Source organism: Schistosoma haematobium, chromosome ZW, assembly GCF_000699445.3.
Source record: "Schistosoma haematobium chromosome ZW, whole genome shotgun sequence".
Lineage (NCBI taxonomy): Eukaryota > Metazoa > Platyhelminthes > Trematoda > Strigeidida > Schistosomatidae > Schistosoma > Schistosoma haematobium.
Window position 1 is genome coordinate 88,366,153 of NC_067195.1, and position 21,361 is coordinate 88,387,513.

Here is a 21,361-nt window from a genome sequence, read left to right on the forward strand (position 1 = left end):
TCCCTGTTAGATACATTTTTTCCAAATAATCTATCAAGTTAAAAGGACCGGCACAAAAAGTTCGGTATACATGTATCACATCACGTTCGCGGTAATACAACTCAATTACCTACATTACATAAAGAGGGAAAGGAGTTTATTTATTACTGTTCCTATTAAAGTTTTATTCACTTCTAATCGTAACAATAAGATTGTCAGTCTGATAATTGCAGTGAAGAATTTTGCTGCAAGGAAATTGAGTAGTATGGAACATCAATTGAAAGTGGAAAACTTGGCAGCAGAAGGATAAGAAAATCGAGTTGAAGAAAACAGAAAAGAACTGTCAGTAAGAACAATCAAACAGAATGTAAGAGACAAATGATAGAAATTTGCAAATGACGTATTCAATGTATGGTTCCCACATATTTTACCAAGATATTCTGTAATTTGGGATTAAAATACATTGGTTGCTCTGATCTGTTTATTTTATTTATTTACTCAAACACATAAACATTAGTACAAGGAGGCACCAAATACATATGCGACACATAAATCATTCGATTTGCGTGAAGGCTGGGGTACTGCCCGGGTGCCCAAATCGAAACAGGTGGATTTCTTGGGGAGCCATGCCCCAAGCCTTTGACCTTAAGGTCTAATCCACAAGGCAGTGGAGCATCGTAAGGAGATGCAGTCCCATGGTAGCCATTGACCAATGATTGGTTCATATGCTAATTTTTCCTTCAGGATAGTGGAGCTCATGTACACCATTGGTTTGGAATCAGGGTTTTCCGAATTCCCTAGGTGGATCTTCCACATCCACCAACCCGGTTGCAGCTCCGGACATTCGCTTTTCGTCCTCTCAATTTCTTAATCAACCTCCCTGCTACGAGAAGGCAGTGAGTAGGACTTCTCTGTTAGTGGTTGTATGCACGTGTCTACTTGAAAGCATTTCGAGAGGAAGAGCTGAGTCTCCCCACTCTCTGTCGTATCAGGGCATTTGGGAGCCATCCCCAATTGTGCTCTCATTTATTAAAATAATAGTAAAAGATGTTGGTCATTATGAATGACAATGAAAGTTTAATGATTAAACTGATCATTTAAGTTGAAATTTCACCTTAGTTATTAAAATTGCAAAAGATACTTTTATATACAATAAGATGTTTATAAGTAATACTATTGAATTGATTGAGAAATAGACAATCATTTCATAGAATTATTGATATAATACAATAAGAATAGAATTTATCATTCATTACAATGTTCAATTGATTAATAAAGATACATTAGTAAACAAAGAGAAACTAACTTTTGACATTGAATCAATTAAAGTTAATAATTCTTTATGAATTTTTATATTTTCAGTAGAAGGTCGTAATTGAAAAATCATACGTAGATATAATTTAGCTTCAGCGGATTGAGGTGCTTTTAAAACTTCAGTGGCCAAAATTGATACCAAACGATCATGATGTGGATTGATCTTAAAAGATAATTGTGCATGTTGTTTTAGGCAAAAAAAAAAAACAAACAAAAAAAAGTAGTATATTTCAAAACCTAACATGAGATACATGAACTTAGGATGACGATGTTGGCATTATTGTGATCTTTAAGATGAATGGACTCATTGTTTTTCGTAACATTTGGTCATAATTTACCATCCTGAGACAAAAAGCAAGTTGGAAGAAAGTGAGGGACGGACAAACCAAGATGTAACACCAGTCTACAGACATTAGCAATTGAACCAAGCCATGTGAATAGGTGTAAACTACTTGTTTGTGGTCTGCGTCATAGATGTTACCAATAAATAGAAACTTTGAAGAACACGGATCAGGATCGTTCGCCATGGTGGAATTACACTCTCTATCTATTTATATCTTTGTTCATTCCTGAAACCCCTAAGACTTTTGCCACTTTTGCTATGGTAGGATGTAGTGTCAGTTATTATGCCAAGCCCATATACCTTATTCGAGCTTTCGGACATCCCATTCTATTCATTTTACTTGAGCCATACATTGACCTTGTTATTTATTCGCTTATCAATCTAGACTGTTTTTATATGAGCGTATATGTGTGTGCCCTTCTTATTCCATTAATCACATGTCTGTAGCTTTATTTTGTCTGACTATAAATATTGAGTAACGCTTGACAAAGAGGGAGTTGGCATCCCAGCCATCTTCCATACGCGTCATTTTTGCTTTGCTATGCTTCATTCGCTTTATGTACGAAATATATGTATTCTCAAGTCAATTCTCGTTATTCGACTTATTTAATTCCGTTATTGGATAACGCGATTTAAGTCGACGATGATATACGAGAATTGGCGATAACAAACATCCATACGCTCTAAATAGGAGTCAGATCAAAGGGCCACTAAAAGGATTTGTCTCGAAACGATTTTGTTTGTGATAATGTGGTGTGACAACTTGAACCGATGTACATATTTGCCAGGTCCTACGTTGTATATGGCTGACTGATTGAAAAAACCAACGCGACCTGCTAGTCAGTTGTTGACAGATCTTAACGTCTCACTTCTCTCCGAGGTATGTGCTGATGATATTGTTCAGAAGGATATTGAAAGCTAAACAATTAATCCATCCAACTCGGAGATCACAACAACTCCAACAAAAAAAGTATAATAGAGTACTAATTGTTACACGTTGTAGGAATGTAAAACATGATAACCATTGAGGTAATAGAATGCAACCTTGTATAATAGTGTCAGTAGTATTTCTAAATAACCATAGCACCAATTATAGTGAATAGTATTTGGAAAACGTAATTGATTAGAGCGATAGTAATTAGGAAATAATGTCAGGACTCAAAGTCTTGTGACATGATAAAGAACGAATACATCTTCGATTGCTTTTATGATCGATTCAGAGTCTTGTTAGGTCTTTAACCACTGAAGAATGGATATACTAATATATATATATATATATATATATATATATATATATATATATATATATATATCAAAAAACATGGAACGTATACATCAACGATAAAAGTGTGTACTTCATACAACATTCAATACATGATAGGTATTTTATATGAATTTTACAGGGTAAAAATAACCATATCATAGTATTTGATATAAGGTTCGTTGTTAAAAGTTGATTGATTTGTAGTGTGCATAATGAAAAGTTTACGAAAAAGTAACACATTTACAATTTAATTTAATTGACAGTTAGTTATCCAGGCAACTTGAAAAAAAATTCAATTTACTCATGAAAGATGAAAGAAATAGCAATAAGTTGAGATCAAATTCATAAACTATTTTGATTGATTGTATTAGCTCTATAAATACTATTTCCAGGATTTTACGCTAATACAAAGTGTAGAACGATGATAGTGACTAGTAAGTACAAACCCAATATGTATTTTGGTGGTTTTGTTCTCTGAGTTGGATGATTTGGTCGTGGAGCTTTCATCGTAAGCTCCACGACCAAACTATCTACCTGAGCTACAAATCTTCTTCACCATCCCAATGTATTATTATAAATTACTAATGTGAAATTTGAGGCAAATAAGGCTATTCAAATACTAAGAAGAGGGAATTAGTCGATTGGGTTATGAAATAAAAAAAACTTACAATTTTTTCATCAATTTGTCCAGTTGATGATATCATTTTTGATTTGTTTGAACTTGGACGGGAATCTTCATTATCATTATTGATAATATCTTTTCCTTCTTGATTAGTGGTTGAATTTTTAACCTCTGATCGACTTTTCAAATGAGTAGTATCAGTTAAACGAGCTAATAAACTAGCCACATCATTTGGTTCAACTTCAGATAAAGGTGAAGAGGCAGGTGCACGAATCAATGTAGTTAATGTAGGCAAAACAGCATTAGTAAGTGCAGATTGATGTTCAAATGCATCCATTCCAACACCGTTAGCACAAGCATAATCTGCAAAGAAATATGCTAAACCACGACGAAGTTGTGGACTCTCTTCACTACTTGGATTAAACCATAACAATAATAATAGACTAAGTATATGACTTGAAACAATACGATCATAAATTAATAATTTGGCAAGACCAAGTGCACCAGTTGAACGTAATCCATCATCAGACTAAAGAGTAAGAAAAGAAACAAAAGTAAAAGACATACAAATAGTATGGCGTAATCATTTTGTCTCCTAATTTCTCTACAAATGTTTATAACCATATTTACACAAATTCATAAGATTCCTTAAAACTACCACGTGAAGCCCTGATAAAGGAGGGTTGGGCATGGGGTTAGCGACTCCATCCTGTAGATAACTAACTATCTTCCCCACCATCTCAAAGTCTATATGTATTATGTAACGAAATTGTAAGCATACGCTTATAACCCGACTAACAACTTAACGGATAGTAATTCTATAAACATGGAATAAAATATAATGATTTTCTATCAGGATACAAGAGCTTGATACAATCGGTTAGAGACCTTGAATGACATGGCTCAAAATCCTTTGTAATGGCGCTAGTGCATTCACTCTTTGTGTTCTCTCAAATTCTAATCTTCCGAATTCTTCATGTCCCTTTTTTTCTCTTCAAATTTATTTCACTGAATTATATTCCTTGAACAACATCTTCAAACCCTAATGTTTCCGATTACTGCTCATACTTTGACTACCACTACCACTACCACAATGACATTTGAATCGACAATTTTATCTGTGTTAATGTGGCATGGCAACTTGAACTGATGTACGTACGTACGAAGATTTACGTTGTTGACTGACTGACAGGTCCTATTAAGTGACTGTTTCTTCTTCTTTTTAATTTACAGTATATCTTGTAATCTATACATTTTATTTTGAAGATTTGTACTTAACTATGAGAGTAATAGTTTCTCGAATTCCCCCGCCCTAAAAAACAAGCAACTCAACTTTCAACTATTCCGTTGTGCATTTGAATACCGGTGAATTAATCAAAATTACAATTACAAATAATAATCATAACTTATTTTGATAATGAATGAGATTGTACACGGTTTTTGAATAATGTCCAACTAATTTTTATAATTTATTTGGATAAGAAATACTTGAGTTAGTAATAATGAAGGTAGAAATTGGCATATATGTTCATAGGTTCACGTCATTACACTACACTATAAACTGATCATTTAAATGAAGGAATATGACTTAACAAGATTATAGGTATTTCACTACAGGTAGCTGTAATACCTCATGTGTACGTATGATCAGATGAACTACCAAATAGTCAGTATTGAGATAAGTTGTTAAGTTTTTGTTTCGACATTCCTAGTTCTCACTCAATCTATTTCTATACCATCCAACATTGTATATAGAGGTAGAAAGTGGTTGGCATATGTAACACATCCTAACCACATTTGTTGATGATGATTTACTACGTCATTACCGATTTTCATTTATATCTGGTAGCCTTAGCATCATTCACTCGGTGGTCCCAACATATATGGGTAATGCTTTTAAGAAATTTTTCAGTTGCACTAAACTCACAATCTAAAGGTTTGAGTGTTTCAACACAGTCACTCCTAAATTTTACCTTCTACATTGAGATTTGATCATAGTAATTTTCTATTGTCCTTTCTATAGTATTAGCCTATTTATTTACTTTAACACATAAACATTGGTACAAGGAGGCACCAAATAGATATGCGACACATAAATCATTCGATTTGCGTGAAGGCTGGGGTACTGCCCGGGTGCCCAAATCGAAACAGGTGGATTTCTTGGGGAGCCACGTCCCAAGCCTTTGACCTTAAGGTCCAATCCACAAGGCGGGTGGATCTTCCGTATTCACCAACCCAGTTAAAGGGCCGGACATTCGCTTTTCGTCCTCTCAATTTCGCAATCAATGCACGTGGCTACTTGAAAGCATTTCGAGAGGGAGAGCTGACTCCTCCCACTCTCGGTGGTACCAGGGTATTTGGGGGGGGGAGCTACAGGTTCATATAACCTCATCACATAAACCGAAACTGAAGTTGCAATATTCCATTATTTTCTATTTTGAAAATAACAAACAGAAGATAAGCTGACTAGTTAATTATAGACTATTTGATAGCATTATCTAAATAATTAAATTATCACAAACTGTTTGTAAGAGAATCCAAAGAATTAACTAAGTGTTGAAATATACAAACAAATTTCTTTTTACCTCTTTTTCCAAAAGTGAAGTGATTGGTTTTAACAAACGATAAGCTGTTTTGGACATTTCATCACATCGAACTAACATACCCTGTGGATAACTATGAGACAGATCGGTAGAATCTTGTGAAGTTTGCCGTGTTAGTACAGCATAATCATGTTTAGCTGTATAAGAGAGAATACAATAGAATAAATTAGAAAATTCACTTCACTTGTTTAATCTTTCAAAAGATTGATATTCAGAGAAATTATACTTTAAACACAAGGGTATTACACTGATTGAAATTATGAGTCAATTGAAGCTAGACCACCATGGAAAACCTGGAAAGTCGTTTAGTCCTAGTATGGGACTCTTCAGCAGTGCACATGAACGATCCCGCACCCCGCGAGAATCGAACCCAGGACCAATCAGTCTCGCGCCAGGCGCATAACCAACTAGACCACTGAGCCGACATCCAACGGTGTTAATGTCTAACTTCAACCAATCCTTGAAGTTGCGCCACCGTACACAATTGTCTTCAGTGAGTTGATATCTCACAACAGACCTGGTTGAACTCCACTGGTAACGGCTTCTCACTAGAACTCCAGGAGTATCTCTTGAAGTCAGTCACTAGTGAGCAGATGATTGAAATCATGAGTCAATTGACTAAAGGATTTCAATCAGTGAAATTTCTAAAATCTCCACAAAACCCCTACTGGCAAGGGTATTTATTGAAACTTATTGAATTTTCTTAAACAGTACATAACTTGAAAACGAGAGAGATTTCTTCTGTATGATAAATCAACACCGCCTTCCATGATATATAGTGCTGGCTTAAATAGGAGTAGGTTGAAGAAAACAGCTAGAGGGGGTCAAAACAAGACATTGCTAATTATTTTGTATATTTTATCATGATACACATGTGATGTGACTGTTTGAATCGATCCACATTTGTTCCAAGCCAAAACCTTACTTATGACTTACTGATAAAATGTATTGTACAAGTATAACAAGGAAGCAAGAGCAGGATATCTACAAATGAAGAACATCTGAAACTCAAAACAACTCTCTGTCAACCAACACCAAGGTCAGAATTTTCAATACAAATGTCAAGACAGTTCTACTGTATGGGGCGGAAACCTGAAGAACTACGAAAGCCATCATCCAGAACATACAGGTGTTTATTAACAATTGTCTACGCAAAATACTTCAGATCCATTGGCCGGACACTATTAGCAACAACCTACAATGGGAGAGAACAAATCAGGTCCCAGTGAAGGAGGAAATAAGGAAGAAGCGTTGGAAGTAGATAGAACACACATTGAGGAAAGTACCGAACTGTGTCACAAGGCAAACCCTCACATGGGATCCTCAAGGCCAAAGGAGGAGAGGAAGATCAAAGAACACATCACGTCGAAAAACGGAGACAGACATGAGAAAAATGAACAACAATTGGATAGAACTAATGGATCTCTGTACATGACATGTAAATTAATTAAAACGACAAAGTGTATGGAAAATCCTACAGGAATATTTCCGTTATTTTAGACGCTTGTAATTATAGTCCCCTCACTCTTAGTTTTGTAAAAGTTTGATCAATAAAAGCACAAAATTGAAAAAGTATTTACTCATTAACAAACATTCAGCTTATACGATCATATCTCTAAGATATGAAGTAATAAAATTTGATAAAGGTACACTAACTAATACAAGTCTTTATTATTATTATTAACTACAGCAACTTACAAGCTTTGATATTCTGTTCTTCTTCATCGTCATCATCTTCATCAACGATAATCGTATCAGTTGGCACTAATCGACTATTTGGATTAATATTAGCATCATGAAATGGACGAAACCCATAAATAAGCAAACAATCAATAATACAACCTAGTGCTGTTTCACTAATCATCAAGTGATCCACACGCATAGCCTAGAAAACATACATAGAATATACAAAATAGAATTATAGACTGAGAATTGTTAACCTAACTCTAAAAAGAAAAAAAATCTTCCATAGCCAGGGATATATATTATTGTGAATAATGAATTCTTTTCGATTTCGACAAGTTACAATAATTGGATCTAAAAAAAACTCAATCTTAAGAGTAACCTGTAATTCACATGATGAGACATATCATAATAACTGTTCGATAGATTGTAAACTCTATATACTCAGCAATTGAACCATACATAATTTATGTTAGAATTAGTGATATGACGCTACTGCCCGAAAGTTGACTCCATAACCTATAAGTTGAAACCTAACTAACTTAACTACTAAGTTACCACATTAAAAGGTATGCTTGAAGTTTTTACAGATCGGATGTTTGAACTGACAGATTCCAGAGATACTCTCTTTCTCTTTAACTAACATGAAAACAATATCTAAGTATAATATTTACATAAAAATTATAGTAAAAAACAAATAACACAATTGAAGAGAATACAGTACATTGAAATCTTTAAGTCTCAAAATTATTTATAGTAAGAAAGGTAATCACGACATAACAATAACAACAATTCACATATTATCAGAATAAGGATTTGTGGAGATCGCAGTTATTTCAATAGTTGCATTCATGAGTCAATCCAAGCTAGACCACTACTGAAAACTTGGAAGCACTGGACGGCCGTTTCATCCTAGTATAGGACTCCCCAGCAGTGCGCATACACGACCCCACTTCGCGAGATTCGAACACTCCTCAGTGACTGGCTTCAAGATGGATTTTCTGGAGTTCTAGTGGGAAACGGTGAGCTGTGGAATCCAATCCGTGTTGGCTAGAGATAGGTATCTACACCAGATAATGAATGAATGGTTACACACTGCTGAGAAGTCTCATACTAGGAAGAAACGACCACCCAGCACTTCCAGGTTTTAAATGGTGGTCTAGCTTAGATCGACTCATGAATTCAAATATTAAGATTAACATATTTACCAAATAAAGAAACTCACTGAGTAAAACACATGAATATATTGTAATGTTAATGGTAAGTCCATTGTACAACAAAGACCCAAAGCTAATATCGCTTGATTACGAACAGCAACATCTTGATGTTGCATACTTGGCAATATCTAGGGAATAAAAAACATTCACAAAAGAAACTAAAACTTAGAGAATACAATCTCATTGGAGGGGAAAAGACAAAAACAGGAACGAAAAAAACTATGATAAACAATAAACACATTGTTCCATAATTTCATGCACTTTTTATCAGATGATTGAAAAAGTCAAGAGTCAACCTAGTGACAACAACTGATTGTAGCTGTTACTTTGATATGATAGTCAGACTTCTTTATCGTGATAACACAACTATATTAATTCAAATATTCATTCCTTAAAGTTCTTCTATATGAGGTAAATCAGATAGAGAACGGTAAGACAAAACAGGGAAATTTAAGGTTCAAGAGAGAAGTTGTACTGTTCAATGTTCTAGAGAATGTGTGAGATGGTGTTATTTTCTGATACTTGGCCACCTCAACTATAATGCCTTTCCAGAAAGTAAAAGGGGGTTAGAAGTAGGAGTCAATAACACAACTCTTCTTGCTCCGCAGATATGTCTGGAAAAGAACAAAGATACATCGAAAATTGATGGTAAAAGGGACATGTGTTGTTAGCCTTAAACAGTTGTTTCTCCTTTTGTTGGGGACGTTAGATCCCCAAAACTCATATTTTGTAATTTTATCTTTGTGGAACTTGTATGCAGATGTATGCTTGGGCATTTCTTACCACCTACGCACATAGTTGATTGACGAACTTATCGATTAAATGTTTAAAAACTTTCATAGCAATTTCGATCATATATATTTTGCATAAATACGCTTGATTTGTGTGCTTGATGGACCTGGTATCTTCTGGTTGTCTGTAGAATACACTTTCTACATCTTACCAAGACTCCTGGATCGAGTTAGCTGAGTCGGGGACAACGGACCAGTATAGCCTATCGAGTCTCTGAACCCTTGATTCTTCGTTCCGTTCCGAGTAAGACGAATCAGTAGTGGCATTCAAGTTTGACGAACACGACAACTTTGTAGTCACGCTCCCAGGTAGTCGAAGAACACAATTTAGTGTCCCTTTTTCAGGTTGTTTACGGAAAGGAATCCTTCCGAGGTGTTAAAAACCAGGAGATGACAACATTCTGATATTGCCAACAACACTCGCGTCCATCTTGATAGTGACAATAATCAATCACTGAGACAGAAAATCTGAGTAGTAGTGTAAAAATAAGTAAAAGTTAGCTCCTAACATAATAAACACAAAATATTTCAAGGTATAAATAAGTGTGTCGGTATGTATATTATATGTGACGAAAAACATACTAAACTGTCCAATAGTGAACGTAATGAAGCTGGCAAACTCCACAGAGTAGGAGATTGTTGTATAATTAAAGCAGCCATTCTGTTTGCCTTAAATAATACAGATGATGAACAACGTTTAATAAGGCTTTGTGTTGCATCTTCAACTGCATCCGCTTCATTATCATCATCTCCATCATTTTTATCATTATTTGTACCTCCATCGGGGTTTTCAGTGTTTAGATCTCCTCTATTTTCATTCTTAATCTGTTCATCAGATCCTGGTGACAGCGAAACAGGAGGTTTATCTGCTCTGTAAAAGACAGGAGAAGTTGACAGAAGTGTAAAATTATAAATCTGATGTCATATACAGTTAAATATATGTTGGATATAAGATATTATATCATTATCTTAGGCTTTTAATTATCCCGTTGATGTTATTTAGTGATAACGCGTAGGTGTTTGGCGTGAAAGATATTGGATTTGAGACATAATGAACATGCATACTGGGATGAAGTACATCCAGCTAATGAGTCCCAAATAGGGCGAAACACGCATTCCAGATTCCACTGTTAGCCACAATCCATCCTATTATATAAAAGATACTATATTTTCGGGTTGTTCTTTAGAATGAGCTATTTTAGGACAGGTTAACGTATTAAAATATGCTCATCAGTTAATGACCTGCTTACATACAACAGCAGCTAAAAGCAAATTTTGCGAGTAACCTTTCGTCCGTACGTTCTAGCAATAGGCAAGAAGAAAATCCAAACTTATCCAGAAATCATCAATATATATCAGATAAAGAAAAATGTACATTAGTCTGGACTTAAAAGGTAATGTTACACTTGGCTAAGTTACGCAACTTCATTGTTTGTCTTATGCTAACCGGTCTCTGAGAGATGGACAAAATAATTCAACTGAGCAATCGGATGTAGGTATATACCTGTTCACCTGCTTTTGCAAACTTAGGTATATATATCATTTATCAAGAGATTCTTTCCAATGGATTAAAAAGTACGATAATGCTCGTGATGACAATCAGTTCGCCATAAAAACATGTTCTTGATAAGATCAATCAAAACCAAGATAGGAAATTTAGTGTTTTCGTATTATGATATGGTAACAATCATATAGTATGAAAGGAGAGTTACATTGAAACGTTTACCCCCAGCCATATAAAGCAGATTCTATTCGGAAAATAATTTTTTAGTGAAAATTCACTCCTTTTTACTTTGATAAAAAAACGCAAACAAATAATATCATTCATTATTGATCTATTGAATCATAGGCACTCTTATGTTCCTTCAAATGGCTTAAATATATTAAGGATTTCATTTATATAGTCCTTAAATTGTAATTTGATTGGGCTTTCAGAGAACCAGTCTGTACATAAATACTGTGAAAACTACAATGAGTAAGTAATCCTGGAATCATTACTTATATGGTAATGGACTTGAGTATATAACAATCTATTCTGTTGAATAAATTAGATTTTGCAGCGAAAATAGTCTAGTCTAAAGTTAATAGGAACCCAAGTGGAAACCTTGAAAAATTCATAAGCTAAGTAAAACCATCATAATTATTTAGGTTTCTTTAAGTTTTTATAGGCAACTTTGCCTGGAGCCCCTCTGTGGGCTACTGTCGGTCCCAAGCCCGGATAAAGGAGGAGGGTTGGGCATGGAGGTTGACGACACCATCCCGTAGAAAACTAACTCGCTAAAATAACGCTAACCAGAAAGTTTTATAGACAGATTGGCTGATACAGGGTAAAACATTTTATAAGCGTTCCTTCAGTTAAACAGTTTCATCCTCACACCCATGTTGCAGAATAAATCTATGCAGTGTAATGTGATGTAATTCATTTACCAATTAAACGTTCAAGTAATAAGCTTTGAGTAACAACTATTTTTAACTGGAACTTGATGATATTACTTGGTTTTGATGGAGTTTTGTTCTCTGAACTGGATGGTTTGGTCGTGGGGCTTTCATCATTCTTCTGAACGACATCATCAGCACAAACTACTGAAGTTCAGAGAACAAAACTCCATCAAAATCATCCACCTGAGCTACAAATCTTCTCCATCATCTCGATATTACTTGGCTTCTCAAACCGAAGAAAGTAGAATGGGATTAAAACCTATTGGTAGAAATCCATAAGTTTCAAACAAGTAAATCATTGTGCTTCAAAAACATCAAATTACAGAGTATAATAAGCTCATTTGAAGTTACATATGATAGTGCAATCATATTCAATTTATCCATGATTTCAGTCAGTCAGCTACAATGTATGACCAGCCACACCTCATTAGTAAAACAGGATGAACACCGAATTCATAGAAGTAGTTAATTCAGTGGTGGTAATATATAAAAGAAAGATTGTGTATAAGGATGTAGTGTAGTAAGAAAGAATTAGTTCAAAAAAGAAAAATATCAAGCGATTTTAATCTCATAGTTTAAGGGAGTGTATACACCTACGCCATTGTGATCGATTCTGAGTCATGTCACCAACAGTCTCCAACCATTGGTTACGATAATCACGTGGACCCCAACTAAGTAGTCTGCATTTACCAACATGGCTGAGACTAGAAGTTAGTGACTTCAACCACTGATGCTATGTTTTGGTTTGGCCACCCCTAACTATCTTCCAACCAACCCCAACACTAGTCAGCACTGCATGATCTACTGTAGATCTGAGTAAAAAAGTGATTTATACATTCAGCAGGAATATTTTTTTCAGATTATTGATTTCATAAATGTCAAGGAACAACAAAAGAATTAATCGAGAGAAAAACAAACTCACGATATTCCAATATTTCCACGTAATTCTTGTAATAATTCTGTACGTTCTATATCTAATTTATTACAAGCATCACGAAGTTCAGTTGCACGTTCAAATTCTTTACGAGATACACAATCATGTAATGCTTCATTAAGTTCATTCATACGAACTTCAAGACTAGCAATCTTAATGTTTATTACAATAATAAAAAGAAAGATATATGAAAGTAATAAGTTAATTTTCAATCATTTACCTATAATGTAAATAAATCTAATTTGATTACTTGTTCATATTGATTATGCAATTATTTGATGATTGCATCACATTCACTTATAGATTTAGTTTTGAGTTGTTACGATGTTTTAATTTACTCGACTCAAATTTCAAGGATGTAGCGAACGTGTTATTTTTTTTAAAAATAAAGATAATTACCGCTTATCTGAATTATTCTCCTTAATAAATTTCTTGAGTAAGAGAGTATAACAAATTGTCGTATACAATGTATAACTAATTAAGACCAGGAGTATGTGATAGGCGGAGGTGAATTCACACATATCACTTGTCTAAGCTCATATACTGTCATATATCCATTCTCTTAGCTAGAAATGATGCACTCTAATGAATGAACATGGTATTATATACTCGGTGGATGTTTTAGATAGTATGCCTGGAAGAGAGATTTATATGCAAACCAGTGGGTGGTGTGCATTCTTATTCGATTGCCAACTACAGCTTTTATTATTATTATTATTATTATTATTATTATTATTATTATTATTATTATTATTATTATTATTATTCACAAATACCTTATGGGTGAATAAATGTTGTGAAGAAAACATTTTGGGTTTCTTCAGAAATCCAACAATACACAAGTTTCAGTGTTGCCATATTTGAAAAAAAAACAGGTTCTGTGTAATTGGGAAGAATATTGAGTTGAATTTAAAGAAAGAGAGAAAATAAGGGAACAGAAATAAAGGAAACACGAAATATGCAAATAGTTTAATAAGCGTGTTTGCACAATTGATTGATCACTGGGTGTTGATCAATGTCATGCTTGTCCAGTCCTTATTAGTGCAGATCGAATGCTATCGATCATGTTGCAATGTGGCCATCAGTCTAGGTGACTCAACATTGCGTGCACTATATATTGAGATTTAGATGGTGGTTGGAGGTAGTCAACAGGAAACCCTGGACCCGGGTTTCGTGTTACTTGGCACTCGTCAGCAAGGTGTACCTGTAATCTTGAGGGAGCTGGTGCTCCCTGGCGGATCCGATCTCGTGTCATCCAGCTTCACAGTCAGAGACGTTACCATTGAGCTATCCGAGCCGCGACTGACCTCCTATAGGACTGAGATGTAATCACAATTGATTGATCACCCGGTGGTGATCAATGTCATGCTTGCTGGGTGACACGAGATCGAATCCGCCAGGGAGCACCAGATCCCTCAAGATTACAGGTACACCTTGCTGACGAGTGCCGAGTAGCACGAAGCCCGGGCACAGGGTTTCCTGTTGACTACCTCCAACCACCATCTAAAGCGCGTTTGTGCATATAGAACAAGATTAAACGATTATATATGTCAGTCAGTTAATTAGCTACAACGTAGGACCAGACACATATGTGCATCGGTCCAAGTTGTCACACCTCGTTAGCACATCAAGATGAACACCAAATTCATAGAAGCAATTACCTCAATGGTGTAATATATAAAGGAAAGATTGCATAAAAGGATATGATACAGGAAGAAAGAATTAGTTGGCAGAAAGAAATATATGAAGCGATTTTAATCTCATAGTTTAAGGGAAGACAAAGAATGAATATACCTACGCCACTGTGATCGATTCTGAGTCATGTCACCAACAGTCTCCAACTATTGGTTACGATAGTCACGCGGAACTCAATCAAGTAGTCTGCATCTACCAACATGACTCAGACTAGAAGTTAGTGACTTCAAGCACTGATGCTATGTTTTGGTTTGGCCACCCCTAACTTTCTTCCAACCAACCCCAACACTAGTCAGCATTGTGCGCCGTGGTAATTGGTGTTCAGGCATACGTAACACGTGGCCCAATCATCTCAGTCGTTGAAGATTCACAACCTCATCAACTAATTTACCATCATTCCTATCATCATTATGTATGTGTCGCTAAATGAATGATAAAAACGAGTTCTTTTTAAAAAATAAATAGATACAAATGAATCTGAAAAGTTCATTCTAGTTATTCTTAATGTTGTTGCCTACGTGATAGACTGGGCTCAGGTATAAGAGACATGTACATCAGTATTAAAATCAAACAACCTCAGAACGTAACTATATGCTGTCGCACAACCAGTATGTATAAAAAAAAGAGGATATAAAGGTTAGTTGTGTTAGATAAACTGTCAAAACATTGTAATCTCTTGAACAACGTCCTAAAAAAATCATGCAAATTTATCACAAATAACTAATTATCAAATTTCAAATATTATATGAATTAGAACTCGGTAAATTGTAATGTAAGACGTTTGGGAGACTGTCAGTGTTAGCGGGACATAGACTGGATTAAAGCATGCTCAATGCACGATTGCTTTGGTGCACGCTAATTGGCTAATTCTTATCCAATCAGCACTAGCCGATAGTTGGAGAATACTCTAGAATCTTCTCATGTGAAAAACTATAAATATACTAACGTTTTCCCTATTGTGCTTTTTACTTCCATCTAACCTTGTTATCTGGAATATAATCCCTTTTCCTGTACAACCGTGTTCTGATTTGGGTACTTGTCGAGTGAATCAGTGTCCGAGAATACTAAGCAATAGGAATAGCTGGGTCATAACCGTAAGAAAGAGATTAGAACAGTCAGATTAAGGGATAAAATGCTGATCAATTGATATAATTCAATGATACGATGTGATCTAATGACAATCAATTACAAAATCAAATTGTTGACTTAAGGACCCTATTGTAAAGATATTCAAAGACAAGAGAGGTGTCTTTTGGAAGAGATATTTTATTAATAAAATATGTTTATATAACAAAAATATTAATATGATCAGATATTTATAAACTAGATAATATCCACTTTGAAGATCCATTACTCTGCAATCAATGAAACCGATTCTCATCATGTTAATTCAGTTTAATGTTATGTATTTCATATAAATAGAGAGCTGAACTTAACAATACCAAAAACGTTTAGGATTCGTTGAAAAGAGATCCCTTCGCTGAAATTCGTGTTTTAATACCAAAAACATCCACTTGATCTGTAAATTTAAAACATCATTTCAGTGAGATGTACTTTGGATGAGAAAATGATATTCATCACAGTCTCTTTCTTATTTGGATAGAACACCTTTTTTGTGTTGTGTAATATTTCTTGGTGTTGCTGTAATAATTAGATAAAATTCACCTAATAACGATGATAATACTACAGCAACAGGGCAAGTGCATGAAAAAAAGTCTATGTACTAGAAAAAAACCCACTACTCATTGGTTGAACGCAATACGTTTGAATTTGAATTACACTTTATCTATAAAGGTTAACAACACAACCCAACCATTCAAGCCAAAAGAGGTGAAGCATAGATTGAGTCTGTGATACAGTGATTTAAAACATTCACTAGTTGGCTATACTTCTTCAAATGTGATGTGAAAAATTCAAAATCAACTAATTACTTCAAGAGTACAATAACTCAGTAACTACGAATAAAAAAAAAGAAAGAAGGAAAAATCACTTTATTTAATTAAGAAAAAAAGCATTTACAATAATAACATACTTTTAAACGAATACTGATCTCTTTCTTTTTTGACAAGGTAGGTTGTAGATTTGTACATTCTGTTTCTTTTGTCAAACAACAATTTTCATTAGACTCAACTGGAACAGATATTGCACTTCTCAATGAGTTTTGTGGTTCTACTGGATCACAAAGTTCACTAATCATTTCAATTACACTATTTATACGACGTCGCTACAATATAATGAACAAGATGAAGTCAAAACAAAACAACTAAAATATAAGTAAATATACAAGATAGATTATCTCCGACCAATTGATTAATGAATGGGATACGTTTAATTGAGTTAATCTTATATCGATATTGAAAATCAGGCGAAATGCTTTGAACGACTCATGCTTCCTAACTTAACATAGGAGTAAAAGTAACGCTTCATAATCGATATGGGTAATATTACCATAGAATGTAAATGTGAAACTTGTAAAAGTACAGTGGTTCCGAGAAGCTTATTAACTTTTCAAGGCTTATTATCAGTTATCCGATCTTATCATCAAATAAACATGTCTACATTATTTTATTCATCTGAATGAGAATAGACTTTTATGGAAAATTCATTATTTACAAGATCGTTTGAAGAGCTGGCTAGATAAATTTACAACACAATGATATAGGTAAGACATTCACAGAAATTATGGTGTTTAAATATCTCTATTTCACCATCACGACTGATATTGAGTTAACCATTAATGAAGACCTATGTTTGTCAAGTTTACTCTAAACAAAAACTTGTTGAGTTGTGTTGTGCACATAAAAAGAAGTAGGCATATAATGTGATTCACAGTGTCGTTTCCATTTTGTAATGGTGAAAAGAGAAAGTTTAGCAACAATTTTCAACATTATAATCACTATCTAAATATATTTTGGCGACACTATAATTTATGGACGAACCAGTAGTCACATACAAGATAACAGGTTTCGGATTTTGGCGCGAAATTCATACACTCATTAGACCTAATGAAGTTTTGGCATCATAGCTAATGTTAGTTCGTAATGAAAACACTAAATCTAATTTCTAACCTTAATTATCAACTGTAAATCATAATTCTAATTCCTCACACAAGTTCATAATCCTCATTTGGTCCCGGTCATTATGTGGAAACTTTCAAGGTCAGTCTGGCGTCGCTCAAAGGTTGTCCATAAATTAGTCACACCAAATCGGCTTCTCAGTTCTAGTTGACCAAGTCAAGGTAGTATAATTACACTCAAGTGGCAACAGTGAAAAAAAATGAATGAGGTAACTCTCTAAACACTTACAAAACATACACAACACTAAAACTAAGAATTAAATTTCACTATCATGAAGAACAAATAAACTACTCACCAGACTTGGTTCTAAAATAGCATGCAATTTTAATAATTGAGGAGCTAAAGTACCCGAAACTTGTTGACTAGTTATCCAATCATGAACTAGTGATACTAAACGTCTTCGACCAAATTCATCACTTAAATCAAGTGAACCTGCCATTGACAAAATTTGTTCAACAACACATTCTTGTTCAATTGCTTTTTCATCAAACTCTTGAGCAAGAACAGTTTGAACAAGTTTATCCACAACACTAAATTATTGAAATAAAGATAATAATACCAAATATTGAGTTAATCATCGCATAATAATGAATTATAATAAGTCTATAATAGTAAAAAACAGGTAAATACTTACTTACTTACTTACGCCTGTTACTCCTCGTGAAGGAGCATAGGCCGCTCACCAGCATTCTCCATCCAACCCTGTCCTGGGCAATCCTTTCTAGCTCCTTCCAGTTGTAGTTCATCGTTTTCATATCTGCTTCTATTATCCGACGTAATGTGTTCTTTGGCCTTCCTCTTTTCCGCTTCCCTTCAGGATTCCAAGTTAGAGCTTGCCTCGTGATGCAGTTTGACGATTTGCGTAATGTATGTCCTATCCATTTCCATCGTCTTTTCCTAATTTCCTCTTCAGCTGGAAGTTGGTTTGTTCTCTCTCACAGAAGGCTATTGCTGATGGTATCCGGCCAATGGATGTGGAGTATCTTGCGTAGACAGCTATTTATAAATACTTGTACTTTCTTGATTGTGGTTGTTGTAGTTCTCCAAGTTTCAGCTCCATACAGTAGAACTGCCTTGATGTTCGTATTGAAGATTCTCACTTTGATATTGGTCGAAAGTTGTTTTGAGTTCCATATGTTCTTCAATTGTAGGAATGCGGCCCTTGCTTTGCCAATCCTTGCCTTTACGTCTGCATCTGAGCCTTCTTGTTCATCGACGATGCTTCCCAGATATGTGAAGGATTCTACATCTTCCAGAGTTTCGCCATCAAGAGTGATTGGATTACTGTTCTCCGCTTTGAATTTGAGGACCTTGGTTTTCCCTTTGTGTATACTGAGGCCTACTGATGCAGAGACTGCTGCTACATTGGCTGTCTTCATCTGCATCTGTTCGTGTGTACGTGATAGGAGGGCTAGGTCATCTGCGAAGTCCAGATCGTCTAATTGGTTCTGAGCTGTCCATTGTATTCCGTGTTTTCCTTCAGATGTCGAGGTCTTCATAATCCAGTCGACCACCAGAAGAAAGAGGAAGGGAGAGAGTAAACAGCCTTGTCTGACTCCGGTCCTTACTTGGAATGCATCTGTCAGCTGTCCTCCATGCACTACTTTGCACTGTAGTCCGTCGTATGAGTTCCGGATAATATTGACAATCTTCTCAGGAACTCCGTAGTGTCGAAGAAGTCTCCATAATGTCCTCCTATCTACACTGTCGAATGCCTTTTCATAATCAATGAAGTTGATGTATAGTGACGAGTTCCACTCAACTGATTGTTCGACGATGATCCGTAGTGTTGCAATTTGGTCTGTGCACGACCGATCCTTTCGGAATCCAGCTTGTTGATCTCGAAGTTGGGCATCTACTGCATCCTTCATCCGGTTCAGCAACACCCTGTTGAAGACTTTCCCTGGTATTGACAGTAGTGTAATGCCTCTGTAGTTTTCACATTTGCTCAGATCTCCTTTCTTTGGAATCTTGACGAGGTGTCCTTCTTTCCAGTCCGTCGGCACTTGTTGCTCCTCCCAAATCTTTTTGAATAAAAGGTAAAGCATGCTTGTGGTTACTTCGACGTCTGACTTCAGTGCTTCAGCCAGTATGTTGTCGGGTCCTGCTGCTTTCCCGTTCTTGATTTGTCTGACGGCCATTCTGATTTCTTCCGTCGTTGGTGGGTTGACATCTATAGGAAGATCTGTGTGTGCTGCTTCGATGTCCGGTGGATTCATTGGAGCCGGCCTATTCAGGAGTTCCTCGAAGTATTCTACCCATCTGTTACGCTGTTGTTGAATTTCGGTGATTGGCTTGCCTTCTTTGTCTTTGACTGGCCCCTCTGGTTTACTGTATTTCCCTGCTAGTTTCTTCGTTGTATCGTGAAGCTGTTCCATATTTCCTTCTCTAGCAGCTTTTTCTGCCGTGGTTGCTAGTTCTTCCACGTATTTCTTCTTGTCGGCTCTAATGCTCCTCTTCACTTGCTTGTTTGCTTCTGTGTATTCAGCTTGTGCTTGGACTTTCTCTGTTCGTGTTCGGCTGTTGTTTATTGCTGTCTTCTTGTTCTTCCTTTCTTTGATCTTGTCCAGTGTTTCCTTATGATGGTATTTCTTTAGACCCAGAACCTCTTGACACGTTGAAGTTAATGCTTCCTTGATGCCTTTCCAGTTGTCCTCCACACTAGTTTCTTCTTCTTTCAGATCTTGTAAGGCTTGGAACCTGTTGTTGAGAGCTATCTTGAATTCATTGAGTTTGACAGTATCTCGATGGAAGGCTGTGTTGTACCTTTGTATTACTGTTTGTCCAGTTGTCCTGTTCTTTTTTAGCTTCAGTTTTAAATTGGCTACAACTAGGTGGTGATCTGAAGCTACGTCAGCTCCTCTCCTGGTTCTCACATCTTTCATTGTCCTTCGGAATTTTTTGTTGATACAAATATGGTCTATCTGGTTCTCTGTAGTGTGGTCCGGTGAGATCCATGTAGCCTTGTGTATACGCTTGTGTGGAAATATTGTGCCTCCTATGACCAATTTGTTGAATGCACACAAATTTGCAAATCTTTCTCCATTTTCGTTTCTCTCACCCAGTCCATGTCGTCCCATAATATCTTCATATCCGATGTTGTCTATTCCGACTTTGGCATTTAGATCTCCCATTAGAATGGTGAGGTCCTTTCTTGGGCATTTCTCTATGATTGACTGAAGCCGCTCGTAGAACTGATCTTTAATGTCGTCGTTGCTATCATTGGTGGGTGCATAACATTGGATAATATTCATTAAGATCCCCTCCTTCTTTGTTTTGAATGATGCTTAGATGATTCTAGATCCGTGAGATTCCCATCCTACAAGTGCATTTCGTGCTACTTTGGACAGCATAAGAGCGACTCCCTGAGTGTGTGGAGCATTGTCCTCTTCGTGACCGG

The 21,361-nt window shown here is 35.7% G+C and overlaps 1 protein-coding gene across 1 annotated transcript in view; it reads right to left on the minus strand.

Moving 5' to 3' along the window:
- The window catches only part of MS3_00004689 (uncharacterized protein), a 36,881-nt gene that overhangs the window by 3,380 nt on the left and 12,140 nt on the right, over positions 1-21,361 (minus strand). Inside the window, exons 7-15 of the mRNA XM_051212653.1 lie at positions 18,257-18,491; positions 16,917-17,108; positions 13,178-13,341; positions 10,399-10,687; positions 9,034-9,153; positions 7,824-8,010; positions 6,108-6,262; positions 3,569-4,051; positions 1,286-1,456 (exon numbers count right to left, since the gene is read on the minus strand). Of these exons, the coding sequence (XP_051072840.1) occupies positions 1,286-1,456; positions 3,569-4,051; positions 6,108-6,262; positions 7,824-8,010; positions 9,034-9,153; positions 10,399-10,687; positions 13,178-13,341; positions 16,917-17,108; positions 18,257-18,491 (1,996 nt within the window). The remainder of the gene's footprint in view (positions 1-1,285; positions 1,457-3,568; positions 4,052-6,107; positions 6,263-7,823; positions 8,011-9,033; positions 9,154-10,398; positions 10,688-13,177; positions 13,342-16,916; positions 17,109-18,256; positions 18,492-21,361) is intronic.